The following is an 18,887-nucleotide window of genomic DNA, read 5'->3' as shown; positions in this document are numbered from 1 at the left end:
GTATTTCTTTAGCTTCTAAAATATATTAGAGAAACATGCAATGCACAAAGTATTTGCTAAACTATTGTGAATCATGTGATTAGTTATACCATTTAATATTTTGTTGCATTCAGTTTTGATTTGGAATCGGAATTCAACTCTGGTTTAATTCGAAACCGTAAATCATTGATCGATTTAATTTCGATTTCGGATAGGATGTAGTGCTGTTCTATCATATATTGATGACAAATTAATTCAAAATCTAAGTCCTTATTTGATTGTTTTAAATCTTTATTTAATCCGAGAAAAAATTGGAGATTCAGTTTTTTAGAGAGAGAGAGAGAGAGAGAGAGAGATGGATATTGATGTCTCACATTTCTCTCTTCTGCCCTCTCATGAGAGCTGTTAGATCTGCATTTCTATTCTATTTCCTGTTCATATCTGCATGACTCATCAACAAATTTTGATTCTTATGCTGGATCGAAAGAGAAGATTGCATGTCCTACCTTAATTTGATCCTTAAAATGCCAAACATTAGTAGAAACACCACCTCATAAGAACACAGGATTACAATTTTGATCCACATGGATGTATCGATCCTTGCTCGATAAAAGGCTTGGTACGGTTTATATCGAGGTGTGCCGACGATGCATCAGGGCATATTGTTGATATGTTCAAAATATTAAAAAAAACATCTAAAAATAGTTTTATTGTATGTTCCAGATCGTCCTTCCGTTAATATTGAATTATATATAAAATTATATATATATATATATATATATATATATATATATATATATATATGTTTGTTGAATTTAATCTTGAAATTAATCCTACGACATAATGTATCGATGCATTATATGTCATTGATGTATTAATATGGTGATAGTCAATCTGATTATCATAAACCACATGTCTGAGGTGGCTCTTGAGACAATGACAAATATATGATGCGGAGCATAGAGAATATTAGAACTTTTACTTTTGCTATTGATCTGTTACTCCGTATTGTAAGATTGATCATTGTGCTATTGCTCAAAAAAAGTATGATCAACTATTATTATATTATTGTTAACTGTAAGATTCTTCATAATACGATGATTGTGAATACGATAAGCCTCACTATGTGTCTACATTATGTAAGCTTTGTCGTATCTAGTTAAAATCATCCACAAGCTTTCTCTTTCTCTTTCGTGCATAAACTTGACTAATACCTCGTTGAGCTCCATGATTTAAATCTTAGGTGATATGTAAAATACTGCTACTCTTGAGAATAAAAAAGAGATGTGAGTGAAAAAAAATTTAAGAAAGTTTAAAAGATTAAAATAATAAAATAAGTTGAAAAAGGAGGAAGAAAAGGATTTTAAAATTCTTTTCTAAGTCTAAAAAATCAAATTGGCTTTTGAAATAGAACGATCTCAACCCTTGATCAATAACAATCGAAATATGATCATTATCGATCGATAGAGGTTGGTAACTATTGGATTTCGATCATTACTGCCCGGTACATATCTCATATCGCCCAATACGAGATCAAGTGATCAGTACCACTTGATAGCGAATAGTCCACGTATCGATATCCAGTTGAACGGGTACATATCTCGTTTGTACTGAACATGATGCATCGGTATAATAAACGTTATGACATAAAACATAAAAAGACATGATAGCCGTAAATAACACACGTGAATATCTTATTTTTCCAATCGATGTGATGATAGAATTAATTATCCACATCTTAGCACGCAACACATCCATTTGGTTCGTATATATATATATATAGACACACACACGAAACAACCCTTTATTCATTCAGCCATGTCATAGGCTTTATAGCCACTTCTCATCCCCTAATGCTTAGATTGCAGATCTGTATTCCATCGGGATCAGCGGCAAATCGAATGAAGTAATGGAATGCGGCGAAATCGCAACATCCATCTCCGTTCCAGTATTTGGTAGCTTACTTGAGGCTGGGACGACCTACATAATTCAACATGCAGATGTATCAAAGCATCCAAAAGTGAAAATTGAGTGCTACTCTTATCGAGGAACTTGGAAATAACGGAAGCTTCATTACATGGATAAAATGTTCCACAAAAAAATGGTGAATGTAAATCTCCAAAGCGTACCGAATAGAATTTTCATTTATCATTACCTTGTTTGGTTTATCAAAGGAGTTTTCGTCCATTAAATCACCAGATGTTAGTACAGTTGTGGCACCTAATGTGTTGATGCCAGCTTCTAGGCCACTCACAGAGATCTTCAAATTCACAGTATCGCTTCCAAAGTTGACTATCTGCAAAAGGGATTTGGATCCAATTTTGTCAGAAAATAATCTCAACCACACCACCAAAATGAATTTGCTGAATGTTAATTCATGACTTTTCCCGTTTACACACGATGAAAAGAAAATTAGATAGCCATACTTGATGTTAAAATGCAACCATTCTTAGACACAAGACTCTGAAATGAAAAAACTAACTAACAGAAGCAATTATGGGCATCTTCTAATTATTATTGATATGAAATGTGAATAATAAAGTGTTGTTGCATAGGTATCTATGTAGACAAACTGAGTAGAAAAATGAGTTTCATCATGTACAGGTACACTAAAATGTCTGCATGATTCAAATTATCTAGCCGATAAAAGTCACACGAATGACATACAAAATGATGTGAAAGCTCCAACAGTTTAACCTGCTCACAATGATCGATGGCGACAAAATTTTAAATTCAGACCAGTATTAGCAATGTTCAAATGAAATAATTTTCTGAATAATAGTGGAACTGATCCCACATCAGGGTCAAGTGAAATAATTTTCACATCATATATATTTTTAATTTTTCATACTAGTATTAGCAATGTTCAAGCGAAATGATTTTCCGAATAATAGTGGAACTGATCCCACATCAGGGTCAAGGGACATTTCTTGACCAACAAACTCATGACAGGTTTAATTGGAACTATGAAGGCTTGTCAAGGTGCCACCCTGTGAGTTGGCTTTATGTGGATGCATAAGCAAGTGTGCATGAAGATCTACTACAGAATAAATAACATAAAAAATGAGGGATGACAAAGTTGGGAAAAGCTAGTGTAAGCAATACGAGGAGACCAAGGACTAATAACAAAGACGAAGAAGAGATCAGATGATAAAAGAAGAAACAAAGAGGACGGTGGAAGGGTGGATTAAGTTAGAAAAAAGGAGCAGATGAAGAGAAGATGAAGTCCGAGGAATTTAAAGAGGAGGTGAAGGTGGTTGAGTCAAAAACTATTTAGTAGAAAAAGTTGTGGGGGACTGGATATGAACGAAGGATGATACACCCTCCACATGTCATGTTAGGTCACCATCATGCTAAATAACCATCTCTTTTGCCTTGGTCAAACTTACCTCTTTTTGTACACCTAAAACAGAGCCTAATCAGCGGTTAAGAGATATATTATTAAATAGCACCTTCTCCATTTGAACACACTTATCCAGACTAAATTAACCTGCATGTGAACTGAATATAAATGAAAACCACATATGTCATTCATACGAAGCTGATGAGCCACATAAGCAAATATGGTTTAGCACTAAGCTAGGCGACTACAGGTTACGGCGACTACAGGTTACAGCGCTAAGTATTAGATCTTCAAAATGATGGAAGTTTCTTTGATGATTTTATTAGTCAAAGAGTGAACAATCTTATGCATAAAATGGCAATCCACGTAGAACAGAAATGATTTATTATTGAAACAAAAGAGAAGGTCCAACAAATAATTGATTACCAGCATCAAGTTAGCAGCAACCAAACCAATATGAAACAAGAGCTAATGAGAAGAACAGGCAGCACATAAAGGCCAAAGGGATCACCTTTATTTTCAAGTTTTTGCTGTTGTCAGCTGGATCCTGCCAAGTTATTGTGGACGCAACCAATGCAGCACCAGAGAAGCTGGCTTGGATTTTGGTAGGGTGAAAGATTGCACCACTGGATTCCTTGAAGAACAGTTGCATCCAGTAGCTAGGAGTTCCATATTGCTGCCATGAATTGAAGACAATAGCATCGGGATTCCACCTACAGAATGTAAATTAACCTTTCAATTACCACTGCTTGTACTGTTGAAAATGTAAGGAAGACATGAATTCTTTTAAGGAATTATATGTTTGGCCTTCAAAAAAACCTTAGATGCCCCTCAAAAATTTAATTTTGCATCTACACTATTCTTTCTAAGAATATATTCCCTTAATATGGGTACTGATGCAATTCCAAGTTTTCATGATTTTGCATGACCATTCAAAATGACATACAATAAGAAACTTTTAAGGGGCATTTGTGAATGCCATCTATTCTTAATCCCATTATATGTGTGCATTCCATATATGAAACATTAACAAAAGCAAATTTATGCAAACACCTAAGAAGCCAGTATGGCAATCCTAAGGACTAAACATCAGAAAAATGTGCAGAGGGAGAAAATTAATGTAATATTCCCAACATTTACCTGCGATCATGGGTATTGACAAAAAGTGGAGCATAACTCGCCATCTCAACAACATCACTACATTCAAAGAAACAACACAAGAAATTGATGATAAGCGATGTTTGTCAATAGTTATGATAAAGAAAAAAGATCATCTCTAGTATCCTTCATTGTACCGGGAGAGGAAAACACTGCCTAAGCATATTTCTCTCAGTTGTGCATAACAATTAGCTCAAACTACACATTATAACTTACTATGCATGGCTAAAGATAAACATCGGATAGTCAACAATCATAAGCCATATGTCTAAAAATGAGCTTAAGAAATCATTGAGCATGTAAATATACACATCCTGCTAACACAATGAGGAATGCAGACATATATCTAGAATATTCTTGATGATGAAAATACCTATTCCTTTCTAGTCCAATGAGGAATGCAGCTTCTCCTAATGAAGCTAAAAGGCTACCGGTACCCGCATCTGATCCAGTCACAGCATATTCACTAACAAAAGCCTGGAATTATTTCAACAGAAAATAAGAATCAAACACGATCCTTGCTCGTCTCATAATTATGAGTATGTCAGAAAGCATCAAACACTCAAACAAAGTGTTAAAATTTGTAACTGCAATACCTTAGGCCCATCGCGTGATGTGCGATCGAAATGATTGGTCATTGAAAACAAGTTGCGGGCAGAGGTATAAACCTATGCAGGAAATGTCATCTTAAGTAACTGAAAACTAGACAACTCAGCGTATTCATGATCAACGAAAATAAAAAATGAAGAGAAAATTCTCCCAACTGCACTCAAAACAGTTCTTACATGAAAATCATAAAAATCCGCAGGATGATCCAATGGTCTAGATGACCCATCACAGTTTGATATAATTTTAATGTCTGGATAGGCAGCTTTTATTGCATAGTAGAACTTCATGTAGTTTCCTGTCCAAGGACAATTTGACAATCATCAGATTAGTTTTTCAAATTTTATTGTTGCAATTGTCTAAGTATAATATAGACGAGAAAGCCACCCAATCACAACAGAAAAATGGATCTTCTGAGAACCTAAAAACAGCTTCAATTCAATGACATATTCTTGTTGGAACTTCAATTTTCAATTGTATACATCAATACACAGTAAAGAAAGAATATTAATCAACATGCACGATTGAAAATTTGCAAATACATCACTTTCTGCTATTTGACAGAACTTACTTTTAATTGCTTACATGGCTGGAAGAACATAAAAAATATGTACAAGCAATAACTAAAAAGAAAATGTATGTAAAACAATAAGTTGTTTTCATTAGTTACAAGGTTTAAACTCAAATGTAACAAATGGAAGCTTTGAGAGTATATAATATTTTGCTACTATATTCTTGAAATTTGAAGATTGTTAATATAATCACAACCAAGAATGGAACTCTGTTCTAAAGAAGCATCTTTCACCAGCATTTTATTTACTAACTACAAAGTTGAACCTCTAATTTATTTCAAAGAATTTTGATATCAACAGCCGCTAAATTTGCAATTTTGTACAATATGCTAAGTGAACTGAGAATAAATGCCTAGTATGTCTGATGCAAATAAATTATGAATGATTTTGGCATAAAATGTAAATGAGTAGACTACAAGAACGATGACTAAAGTATACAGTAAGCCCAGTGCCTAAGAAACTATATCAACATACCTCCTATAACTGCTTGCAATCTTCAATTACTCCCTAATTTTATCTAATTTAGTCTTAAGGTCAGTACTTGCTGAACTACTGACTTGTTCTTCAAGATACATGATTGCAATAAAAATATAGCATATGCAATTTCTTTTCTCGCATGTTAAAAAAGCTACAAGTGTCTCGAGTTGAAATTAATGTTCATATGCTGCTGACATACTAAGAGAAAAATTACTATGCACTAAAGAATAATTAAAATTCCAAGACAAATGAGCGTGCAGATAATGTGCTTGTATGATACATGCACATTGGAATGGTCAATCTGTGCTAATCTACACCAACTCAAGGAGAGGCAAGCACAATGTTGGCATGCCTAAAGCACAGAAATGCACTGACAAAAATCGGCAGCTAATCCATGCACTAAAGTATCACAGCAAGCAAAATAAAAAGGTGTTTGTTAGTATGATAAAAGATTTTTTAGATACATCTGTAAACTACTTCCTAATACCAAGATAATGGAACTAATTAGAATTCAATATTGCATTGAAAAATATAACCATAAATTTGAAGGCAGTGACTTCCCGCCACCTTGGATTAGTTTAATAGGTAATCAAATCATTCTGAAACTTCAAGAAAACTGTCCAAATCTATGCAGTTGATCATAATCACCATTGCTAATTATTTGTCTCTGTATAAAAGGTCTTAGTTTTCTCTTGGTTGGAGCTACTGGATAGCATAATTTTAATATATAAAATAAGGTCCCAATTTATGAACTGAGATTCTAACTTCTTGTGATTAAGAAAATATTATCTGAATAAATTTGTATTCAGATTTTTTTTTTATTGTGGTCTACTTTGAAATGATAAGCCACATTGGATTTATTGTCTCGTTATTTTATGATAAACTATAAGCCATGGTTTACTTTACCGATCTGTACCAGTGTATTGACCAGTTGTCAATATGGTATGTACCGAGTCGTACCGAGCATACCGACACATTGTATATGGGAGTGTACCAATGTACCGCCTATACTCGTCCTCTATCAGATTGGTATGTATCGCCCATACCAAGCGATATGTCACGGTATGATGAACCTTGCTATAAACTTCATATATCAAGTCTCAATTTGGTAAAAACATTGGTCACATCACTGCATTAAACATTTTCATCTCGATATGTTATCAGTATGAAAATTGAAATACTTTTGCAAAGGAAAGTTTATTCCATACTCAATAATCTATGGAGTTGATCATAATCACCATTGCTAATTATGTGTCTCTGTATAAAAGGTATTAGTTTTCTCTTGGTTGGAGCTACTAGATAGCATGATTATAATACATATTTCATATGAGCCTCAGTATCCGGTGTTCTTTCCCCTCAAACCTGTTACCAAACTCTAATGCAGTGGCAGTCACATCAAAAACCCAGTTGGAATAGATAGAAGTTAAACTCTTAGATTACCCTAATAATAAACATGTTGCCACTGGTTTGCCAATATTGATTAGTTAAACCTCAAATCATCAATTAAACTATTACATGTTTATTATTTTAGCATGAGTTGGTGTTTGGTACTTGTAGATACATAGACTCAAGTGACTAGCTAAAAAGAAACTAATAGAACTTAAGTAATCAGTTCCATGACTTGTACTCTCTTATGGTAATACATTTTTGCTTAGCATGGCATAGAATCATATGAAATCAATTGGGTTGGGTGGTTGTTGACTCTATTTTACTGAAGGTTCAAATTGCTGATATAATCAAGTCAATGTAACCAGAACTTAATTTTGTGGAACAATCATTCTTAGTATTACAAGGATTCACGCACAAGAAAATCCATGAGTTTGACATGAACAATAGTAAAATTGCCCGGAACTCATAAGTATAATACTATTACAAAATCCTATTGATATAAAACTAGATTATCTCATTCACATATAGGATTTTTTTTAGAAATAGATGCACACTTGTTTAATATTTGAATTTTTGGTATGGTCACCGATTAATTGATAAATAAAGACATAACAAACAATAGAACACAACAACAACATACCTCGATAAAATTTTTTCCCGCAATCCTCATTTCCGATAGCAACATATTCTAACTGAAAAGGTTCTGGATGTCCCATTCCTGCCCGAACAGAGCCCCACTTTGAATCACGGCTTCCCCTAGCAAACTCGATACTGTCTAGGACATCCTGAAATAAAATAAAATTATAAGCAATTCATGCAAAAAAAGTGTGGCTTAAGTAAAACTGTGAGGAAAATAATGGTTTCCAAAAAATATCTTCATAGGCAAATCATGTGGGAAGCAGTAATATTCATAAAAGAACAGATCTTATTTATTCACATGCTGTAAAGAAGTTTTAAGTGAAAATTCAAGATTTTATTAACAGTTACAGCTAATTAAACAACATAATGCCGGAAAAATTAGATCACTGTATCCATATGCTATATTTTCTGAAAAATTCACTGTAAGCATGTGTACACAAAGAATACTATTTATCAGGAACTAATACATGTACTAGTAACTGTAGCAAAGTACTTCTGGTTATACATATGTAGATAACTCGATACAACTTCCATCAATTGTCCTTTAAATTCATCAGGAACTAATATAAAAACTAGTAATGATCAACTTAGCCATTATAATATAAACTGCTATGTTCAAGACATGCCTGTACAAAAGGAAGGATGGCGGTAGTATCGACTTCATCATTATGGCTAATTCCTGTAACAAAACAAGTGCAACGGATAAATGTAAATGTTGCTTATTCAAGCCCTTTATCTACAAGGCAGATGAAAGTACCATTATTGAACACCCATATAGGGGAAGCACCAAGGTCCTCAGCAAGCTGCAGTAAACCATGAAAATAAGCTAAGCAGACTCCTATATATATATATATATATATATATATATATATATATATATATATATATATATATATATATATATATATATAATGTATGTGTGTGTGTGTGCAGGTGCACATACAGACACAAAACCTCAAACTTGAGATCTAAAGAACTATCTTGATCCAACCTGAAGAAATTCAAGGTACCCCAGTCCATCGTCAGTCCAGTACATCCAAACATCACCAAAGTGCCCAGGTCGCTCCTCCCATGGACCAATAGTTTCTCTCCACCGGAATGCATTTCGTAGCCATTCACCTTCAACAAAACAACCTCCTGAAATAATAAAGATTCAAGTCTTATAAGTTTGTCAATAATGTGAAGGAAAGAAACAACAGATAAAGATCTTGTGAGTTACTGTAGTAATAACATTTCAATTAGTTAACTTAAGCATATCAACAACAAGAAGCTACAAGAATCAAGAAAAAATAAATTAATAAGTTCTTCTACACTTTCCAACAGATTTTCCATTCTAAAAAACAGGATTTTAGTTTCCCCAGTGCTAATGAATGTCAGCATGATCTAGCACATATCTGTGCCAATGCAAGCATGCCAGAGTGACACATGAAAAGAAAACAAGAGAGAGAGAGAGAGAGAACACAAAGAAGTACAAAATTATCCCACTTCCTTCCTCTGAGTCAACATTGGCATCATGGACTTGTAATGACAGTATTCCCCTTCATGCTGGGACTTCTTTGAAGAGAAGTTTCACAGGTTGCAATATCAGGATGCCATAGTGCATTTAAAATTGAGCTAAACCAGATCCTATTGTAGTTTACATGGGCATCTTTTTGCTGTCTGTGTGGTTGAACCAGCTTTTGTTATAAATGATGCTTGATCAATCTACCTTTACTGACTGAAACAAGTTTGTACCAGGAAATACACTAGCATGCAGCAAAGCATGTACGTCACTAACGAGAGTACACAGAAGCATGTAGAAATATTATTGTCAACAAACAAATGACTCTCAATAAGTAACATACAATATATACATGGTTCCATGGAATAGATAATATAACATTGTCAACCACTTGTTAAACTTAAACAATCACATCAGTTTCTCATAGTTTGTCTGTCTACTTTTCCTGTTTGATCTATCAGGAGTAAAATGTGAACCCGGTAAATGGATGTATACAATTTGTGGCAAAGCACGTTGAGAGTCCATATGGTAGTAAGTCCAAGAAACATAATATGCTGGAGTAATAGTTTGCTAAAGATGGCTTAACACAAACTTACTGGATACCATAGACAAAATTAAACACATTATGCATTTTCCCTTAACATAGTTGATAACAAAAAAAATATATGAAGAACAACAAAATGCTAAATTTGACCAAACAAAAAAGGTAATATTCTTATACTAAAGTGAGAAAATTCATGGTGGGTTTTCAGTATTAGTCTTTTTTCCTACTAGACAAAGATAAATTTGCACAAAGACCCCACAACAGAACCCAATTCTGTTGCTCATCTACAATAATTGCATGCATGGTCATAAACGAAAAATTGGCTGCTCAGTTCTTAAAGCAAAAAAGAGAAGTGTATATGGTATCTTTTGCATGTATGTATGTATGTACATACATACATATATATACACACACACACACAAAAAAAAAAAAAATCGTGTGTATATATATGTATGTAAATATAATTTGCAGTAATCAATGGGCAAATAAATATTTACAAACAGTATATGGAAGTTCTTAAAACTAAGACTAAAATTTAATTATTCTCATACCAGGAAATCTTATGAACCGAGGTTTCATATCTTCAATCATTGATATTAGTTCCTTACGAAAGCCATGTCCCTGTTCAATAGAAAACCATCAATAAAAAGAGTATAAACCAAGTTACAATGGCAAGTTCAAAATGTAAAATTTCCTTCTATGTGAGACCGTGGATTTTTATCCTGCTTCGAGAATCCTTGGACTTTGAGTTGTGTGGGAAAATACAAAATCTTTATAGGCAGAAGTTTGTGACTTACAACATATACTGTTTGATGTATGGATGATTCCTTAGTTGTCCCTTTTTGTTCTTATTCCTATTTATTCATACAAATTATTGCATTTCTCTAAACTAATGCTTTTTTGCATATGGTAAAAGTAAATATACACTTTAGTTTCTTTTGGAATATGATCGCCACTGTAGGAAAATGCATCTCATCAACTAGGATACCATGGTTAAATCTAAAGACAAAGGGGATCTTGGCATTAGAGATCCTACTATTGTTAAAAAGACATTTGTACCAAATGCATCCTTACTAGTTTGAACAAGAAGGATAGATCATGCATTAGGGTCTTCTCATCTAAATATGGGGATATCCATCCTTGGAAACAGCTTCCTTCAGGTAGGATTTCAAGATCCAGTAAAGCAGTTTTTAGCTTGGTCCGTTTGATAAATTTTGGATTCAGGAAACTGATTGGGAATGACATTTCTATTAGGATGCCATAGTTAAACCTAAAGACAAAGGGAATCTTGGCATTAGTGATCTCAGTATTGTTAAAAAGCCATCTGGGGATATCCATCCTTGGAGACAGCTTCCATCAGGTAGGGATCTTGATTTAATTATAAACCGACAATGGAATATATCCCTGTTAACCTCCATCTTTCACGCTTCTTTGATCGACAGGATTCAGTATATTCATCTCTCACAATGTCCCAAGGAAGACAACGTGGGTTTGGACTCTTAGTCCAAGTGGCATTACTTCGGTAAGTAGCACCTATCACTGCTTAAGCAAAGGTTTAGGATTAGATGATTATAACTGGTGGGGCTAGAAGGCCATTTGGCATCTTAAAGTGGCCCCTAAAATTAAAGTCTTTTTATGGAAATTTTGCTGGAACAAATTTCCCACATCGAGTTGGATCTCGGGCATTCTTTGTGGTCAAGTTGATCAATGTTTCCTTTGTCAACTTCATGCTGATTATGCTAAACATATATTCTTTTGAGTGTTCTTTTGCACTGTCCTGCTTACTTGCAGCAGCAGGTTGGATATGTTTTCAAACTCTTCAATGAAAGGGCTGAGGGGTCTTGGCTTGATAAGGGAAAAGAACTTAATAAAGATTCCAATAGCAGACTGCTTTGTATTATTTCTATTAACCTATGGGTCGTATGGACAACCGGAAATGATGCCAAAGTTCGCAACCACCCTTCCAATGTTTCTTATTTGATTGCGAAAGCCCTAGCCCTTGCCAATGATAGCTTTGATTCCTCCCTGGGGTCTGAGGAACTGTCAGTGAGAAAAGCAATACCTCTTCCTCTGGAACAGGTCAGGTGTGATTTTATTCTCCAAATTGATGGCTCGTTTGTCTCCTCTTGCTTACCTGCAGGTACTGGTTTTACCTAGAGGAGTGCTTCACTGGACCGTTTGGAGTTGGAGGTGGTAGTGGCAAGGTTGATTCTTCGGTTGCCAATGAAGCCTTGGCACTTTTGAATGGCTTAATAAAGGCTCACGAGCTGAATCTCTCTTCTATAAGGGTTCAGTTGGACTCAATGGAGATATTTAATTTTGCTATGGATTTACTCCAATCCCCTGGTTCATTAGGAATCTTTTGGATGATATTTTTGACCTTTGCAATTGATTGATGTCTCTATTAATCATATCCCTAGGAATTCTAACACAGTGCCTCACAAACTTGCCATTTTTGGGAGATCTCTTGGTTCTCCATTTGTTTGGACTGTAGCTGATCCATTAGCTGTGCAACTTGTATCGAACTTGTAACTCAATATAATGTCTTTCCTTTGTTAAAGAAAAAAGTAAATATACACAATCTACTATGCAAAAGCATACCTTGTAAGTGTCTGATGGCATAAGAGAAACTTGATCAAACCATATAACTCCTTTATTTGTAGTAGTCAATTGAAGCCTCGAGTTCATGTTTGTTTCCACAGATTCTAAAAGAAGCTCCACCCGGGTCCAGTTTGATACATCTGAAGCATCAGCTCTGAAAATAAAGGAAAAAAAAAGAAGCTCTTACATATGAGGATCTTGACTTTCAAAGGTTCTAGTAAATTTTTAAGCCTACAAAGATCCTCACAATATGCTGGCAGAAGCCAGTTTCTGCAATCCATCTGAGCTTGTCAATGAAACTGATATGTTAATTGAGTTGAGTGACCTGACATACAGAATCAGCTTATATGTCTTCCCTTGTTCTATATTCTGAAATATCCCAATGACAAAGCAGGGAGAGAAAATGTTAAGCAGAGAATATTATTGAATTGTTTGGAAATTACTGTATATTCCAATAGTTAGAATCAATGATTTATAAACACATGTAATAGGCAGAAGCCCTCAATTTTTTATACAAAAAGTCTATACATGTAGAAATCATGTATGTCTGTACATTTGTATAGGTGCAGTGATCCCAATAGCACCGAGTCAGTCAAATAGAATTTTCAAAGCACTCACATAGACTAAAATTATCTTAAGTGTGCTGTATTGGTTAAAATGGAAGACAGGAGAAGTAAGAAATTAAGTAAAAGTTTGAAGAGGTGGAATGCCACATAGAAGGTTAAAAATAACTGTGTCATGTTTCCAATTAGGTAGGCCAGTGCAGATTCTTTCAAGTTCAAATCAGCCCTATTCTTTTATTAGTGTTACTTGCAAATAAATCAAGAAAGAGGCATTGCATTCAGTACAAGAAGTACATACCATGCCCCAATATCCAGGGTTATATATGCCAACACCATCAGAAGGACAGATGACAGATCCTGTGTTATCACAGAGTACCTCCATTCTCAGTGCAACCTCGTTACGAGGGAAACAAGAAGTTCGGTCAGTTGACACATAAATGAAAGATTCTTGCCCAATGATGGACCATGGATCAATGTTTGAAGGTGTGTTAGGGCCTCCAGCTTCAAAACCTGAAAAAGATATTGTTCAGAGAATTGACAATGTAAAGAATAAAGAACATACCAAACAAGATTTAGTTTTTAGCTAAACAATTATTAAAAAAATCATTTTTTTCATGTGCCAGCAACGGGAATAAAATTAAACAAAGCACATATGTGATTAGTTGCATTATCTTATTAATCATATTTTGACATTTATCACACCACTCACTATAATATAAATAGCCTAGCAGTATAATTTCATTGTAGTAATATAATTCCTTTTTTTTTCCTGAAATGACAAGACCAACTGAATTAGTTCTACTAACATTTGCCAATTTCGATGCCGCTCATGTGCCTTCTTGTATGAAAACATCGTAAGTAAGATATATTGTATGAAGACAAAACCCCTGGCTGGAAGAAAAATCCACAAAAAGAAAAAGCTCACGCAGCACCAGTGGCAAAAAAATTGATGTGCACAAACTCTGGTACAAGAAATATGTCAACGGTCAGACACCAAGCTATGATTTTTGTTTTCGGCCTCTTTTTGAGAAGGTAAAACATCTTCACGTATATTTGTCTTGATAAGGTTGTGTTACAAGGTACACTTTTTCTTGGTAGGCTGGGCCTGTTGGCATCAGAATGCCATAGATTATAGAGTTCAGTACATATCTGAATTTTTAATATTCACAGAGATATAAGTAGGTGCCTCGAGTTACGAAACACTTAATGCATTAACATAACCAAAATCTTAGGCCCTGGTGCTCAATAGCATTGTTATAAAATCAAACCTAACAAAAACAACATACCCATCTATCTCTAGCTTTTCCATCACACCATCTTGCATCCTGACTTTTCCATGATCTAGGGTATCCAAAGGCAGCATCAGCTACTTATTCCTCTCTCTATGGCATCTCACACCATCTTGTCTATACTCCAAACTTAGAACTCAAAAACCTACCAAATTTTGGACTTCCACTTCCTACACCAACCCATCCTTCCATTATTCTAACCCAAACATCAACTTGCCGAAACTCATGGTTCGCCTTACCGGTCCATACCGATGTACCAACCAGTAATTGGTACGGTACATACTGATGTACGGACACATGGTACGGTGGGATATACTAACAAACTAGTATGTACCACTCATACCGGTCCTCTATCGGACTGGTATGTATTGCCCGTACCGAGCAATACATCGTGGTACGACAAACCTTGCTGAAACTCCAAACATGTTTCTCCTCATCACAAACTCAATTATCTTCCGTGCAAGATCTATCATTTCATGGTACAAGAGCAATGCCAACACCTTCCTGACATGATATGGTACCAGACTAAGCCAGTTGGCACACCATTGCACCAAATGACACCAGCCGAAAAGTGGTTTAGACTAGTCCAACACCATTGGCACAACATAGCATGGTGTGGACTGATTTCACCATCAATCTAAGCAAAAAAGATGCTGAAAGAAAAAAAAACAGTTCTTTTCAAACGACTACAGCAGATACAACAAGTGTAAATTAGTAATTCAAAAAGTAGCAACATATTCATTCAAAAAAGTACCTTTCCCCACATTCAGCTTACCTATATATATCCTCCATCGCCACTGGTGATGGTGGTCATGGAAGTTGAAAAGTCATATAGGACATAGAATAGTGAGTATCCTTTCATTTCAAATCGATTAGAGAAGACAACTGGTGATTTTCTTTAAACAACTAGAAAACTTTTTTGTTTTGCTTTAGAATTTAGGATAGTTGAAAGAGGTGAAATGATTACTATCAATGATACGAGGAGAGGTGGAGGAAGATTTTAGATCTTAATAGAAACTATAAATAAATATTTAAAAACTCTTCCTAAGTTAAATAAATATATGATTTTTTACATGTCTCAATGATGGCAAAAGATTCATTTAGTCAACCCCAAATACTTGGGGCTTTCCGGCTCTGTTATTGTTGTTCCAAGATTTCGGGATTCAATTACCTCTATTACTCACAAGCTCTGCCCATATTCCACCTGCTCCAGCATGGTTAATCTCCTGAATTCATGTAAAAATTCATTAGTTCACAACATGTGATTTTTACAAATAATAATATAATGATCTAATTATCGTTGCCTTATAACCTTGGTTTAAATATTATACAAGACTTCAAATAGACCATATATACACTTGGAATATTTCTCCAGCAAAGGAATTCAAAGTACCAATAGATAAATGGGCTACCAACTTCCACCCAAAAAAATCGCACCAAGGATTAAGAGAATAGTCAGAATACAACTATTTCAATGCACATGAAGCCTTATCAACCTGATAATTTAGCTGAAAGTGGCACTCAAATATTCAATTTTCCTCTTGTTTTTATGCTAAGATTCCAACAGAAGTGAAATTTACCAGAAAACAGCAATAATATTAATTTCCAGAACCTAAGAGGCATTTCCCTGATTTGTCATGTGGCCAGATAGAGAAAAAGATACATGCAAATGAATTACTAACCTCAAAAAAGATACCAAACAGAGTATCAGGAATCTTTTGGCCAGATTGTGGCGAAGCATCTACTGTCAGCAGCGCAGACTGATTTGCCTCTAACCCATGGGCAAAGCACCAAGGAAGAGCAAATAGGAGGAAAATGTAGCATAACATACCACCGTAAGATGTTTCTCCAACACCCATTACAATATCAGAGCATGAATCTGGTGTATCCAGAAAAACAACAGTGACACCCAAAATATAAGTTCAAAAGCCGTTAGAGGCGCTAAAAGTTAATTGCATAATTGAGATGAAAATACATATGGAATGAAATCGGTAAAGATCCTACTAAGTTGATTACCATGCCTTAGTAGAAAAAGATAAAAGGAAACAAACACAATGCAATCTAAACGTAACAAAGTACACGCCAATAACAAAACGTGAAAACAATGGCCATTTCAAGAGCCACAACTCCAAGCCAGAGTACACGAATAACAAATAAATATACAAGGCTCACCGGAAGTGCAAAATTCGAACACTGAGAAGCGTCCAAAATTCGAACATTTACAATAATTGAAGTCGAAGGTGGGACGTGGTTAATCAACAGAGCGAAGGACTCCATCGAAATACATTAAAAAAAAACCGCGACTTCAACAAAGAAAAGACAAAACAAAGATTCTCCGCAATCATCAATCCGTACAATTGACTACGGCGCCGAAAAAATTAGCAGCCGGCTAAGATAAAGGTCTAGTCTTTTACCGATTTCCGACCGCAAGAACGGGCGAGGGATCGAGGAAGCAAAGGATCGGATTGGACACGCAACGGAGGGCGCAGTGCGGAGCTGTGGTTGCAAAGGGAGATTAAGTAGGGGAGCGGTTCCTCTTCCTTCGAAGGGATGTCCGCTGAAATCACGCCAACGTTGTCGACCGGGGCGAGAACGACGACGGGTACATGTCGGGGGAGGCAGCGGTTCCTCGTGGCGACGGATGGAACAGGGCCCGTCGGATGGGGATCGGGAGACCGGAGGCGACCTCCGCACTCAAAGTCTCATTGCTTGCAAGCCTCCGCCTAATCCCCGGCGGGGCCCGGCCATGCTGTCAATCCCCCTTATCCGGTGACAGTAGTGGTTTCCTTTTTTTTTGTTTGTTTTTATCTACACAAATAATCATAAATATGATTGTACTTTCCAAAAACAATTTTTTATTTAGTGGTTTTCACATTCTTCCCTCTAAATTAGTGCTTAGAAATACGAATAATGATCTAAAATATTAATCACATCATATTTATATTTATATATAATTTTAAAATATTATTTATTTTACAATGATAATTATGATTAATAGTGATTGATTTGAATATACTCTTACGAAAATTATGTTTGAAGCGCGGTTCATAATTTCGACCACTGTATTAATTAGGGATTCAGTGCACCAATATCATATTATACCATATTGTACCGATCGATTTATCTTTGATTCGTGTATTGATGGCTTGTCATGTCATATGTATTGAATCGTACGAAACGGCAACATATATAGAGAGAAGAAAGCGTGGACGCTACCCACACTGCATGGAGCACAAGTGTTTGTTGAAATGCCGACACTACGCCAACCACGGGATGCCAAGACCTGCGTCAGCCCCGGCGGCAATTGGACGCCTCTGACGACGCTGCGTACGTGAAAGCCGCTCATCCCAACAACCGCAACCGAGCGTGCAAGCGATCGTGGTCTTCACAAGCAGTAGCGTATGTTCCTGAGACGGCCACCCTCATCCTCGTGCCCTCCGTGCTTCTTTGTGCATGTGCAGTGAAGGTGACCGAAGAAGAACAGTTGCTGCTGCTTCTATATGCTTTTCCATTTTGTTTTCATCAAAGATAAATGGTAAAAATGAGATATGATCTTAATGTCTTATTAATAATATTTAAAATGTTTAAGCTAATTAACGACCAGATCAATGTGTTAGATATATTTATCTTCATAATTGTTTTTGTGTTATAATAGATTTTGAACAGGCACGTGCACTATTTCAGAACCTTGTAATCGTAGAATCGATTCGATTGGTTCGATTCGATTGGAATCGATTGATCGAACCGGGCAAGAGCTTATAGTCATCAAAATCAAAACCATTGATGAATCGGGTCAAATTGGTTATGGATCAAGTCGGTTCGGTTCGACATAGTTTGAACTTTGAACGACGCTATTGAACAGACGCTGAATCGGTTTAATTAGCGTCGTTCGCTGAACCGGTTAACTGCTTCTCTCAATGTTCGGTTTAATTAGTTCGGTCCATAAAAGTAGCGACCGGTGCGGCTCGGTTTACGACCCATAAACGGCCCAGAAGATATTTTGTCGGATAAGAAGCAAAGGTGACCTATAAATTGCGCGTTCGCTTCTTCTCGGGTCGGTTCGACACAGTTTGACCGACCCTATCGAACAGACGCTGAAACGGTTTAATTAGCGTTGGTACATAGCATAACTGTACAGTATTTCGTTCGCTGAACCGGTTAACTGCTGTCTCAATGTCCGGTTTAATTAGTTCGGTCTATAAAACATAGCGACCGGTGAGGTTCGG

The 18,887-nt window shown here is 35.7% G+C and overlaps 1 protein-coding gene across 1 annotated transcript; it reads right to left on the bottom strand.

Annotated features, from left to right (window-relative positions):
- Positions 1-1,652: 1,652 nt before the first annotated feature.
- Positions 1,653-17,407, bottom strand: LOC103995161 (alpha-L-arabinofuranosidase 1). The gene is made up of 18 exons (XM_009415685.3): positions 17,076-17,407; positions 16,344-16,540; positions 15,833-15,887; positions 13,671-13,882; positions 13,057-13,178; positions 12,810-12,963; positions 10,760-10,829; positions 9,155-9,300; positions 8,921-8,966; positions 8,790-8,842; positions 8,165-8,309; positions 5,266-5,384; positions 5,077-5,148; positions 4,854-4,957; positions 4,463-4,519; positions 3,834-4,035; positions 2,135-2,275; positions 1,653-1,959 (listed from the first exon to the last, which is right to left on the bottom strand). Exons 2-18 carry the CDS (start codon positions 16,518-16,520, stop codon positions 1,837-1,839), a joined length of 1,998 nt encoding a protein of 665 aa, XP_009413960.2. The 5' UTR covers positions 16,521-16,540; positions 17,076-17,407; the 3' UTR covers positions 1,653-1,836.
- Positions 17,408-18,887: the final 1,480 nt, after the last annotated feature.

The sequence above is a fragment of the Musa acuminata genome, chromosome BXJ3-8, assembly GCF_036884655.1.
Source record: "Musa acuminata AAA Group cultivar baxijiao chromosome BXJ3-8, Cavendish_Baxijiao_AAA, whole genome shotgun sequence".
NCBI lineage: Eukaryota > Viridiplantae > Streptophyta > Magnoliopsida > Zingiberales > Musaceae > Musa > Musa acuminata.
The sequence above is the reverse complement of the archived record's forward strand: the minus strand, read 5'-3'. Positions and strand labels throughout refer to the sequence as shown.

Coding starts and splice junctions, on each gene's coding strand:
- LOC103995161 (XM_009415685.3), bottom strand. CDS start 16,520: ATGGGTGTTGGAGAAACATCTTACGGTGGTATGTTATGCTACATTTTC. Junction 4,520..4,853: donor ATTGGACTAGAAAGGAATAG/GTATTTTCATCA, acceptor CTTTGAATGTAG/TGATGTTGTTGAGATGGCGA. Junction 1,960..2,134: donor CCTTTGATAAACCAAACAAG/GTAATGATAAAT, acceptor TGAATTATGTAG/GTCGTCCCAGCCTCAAGTAA.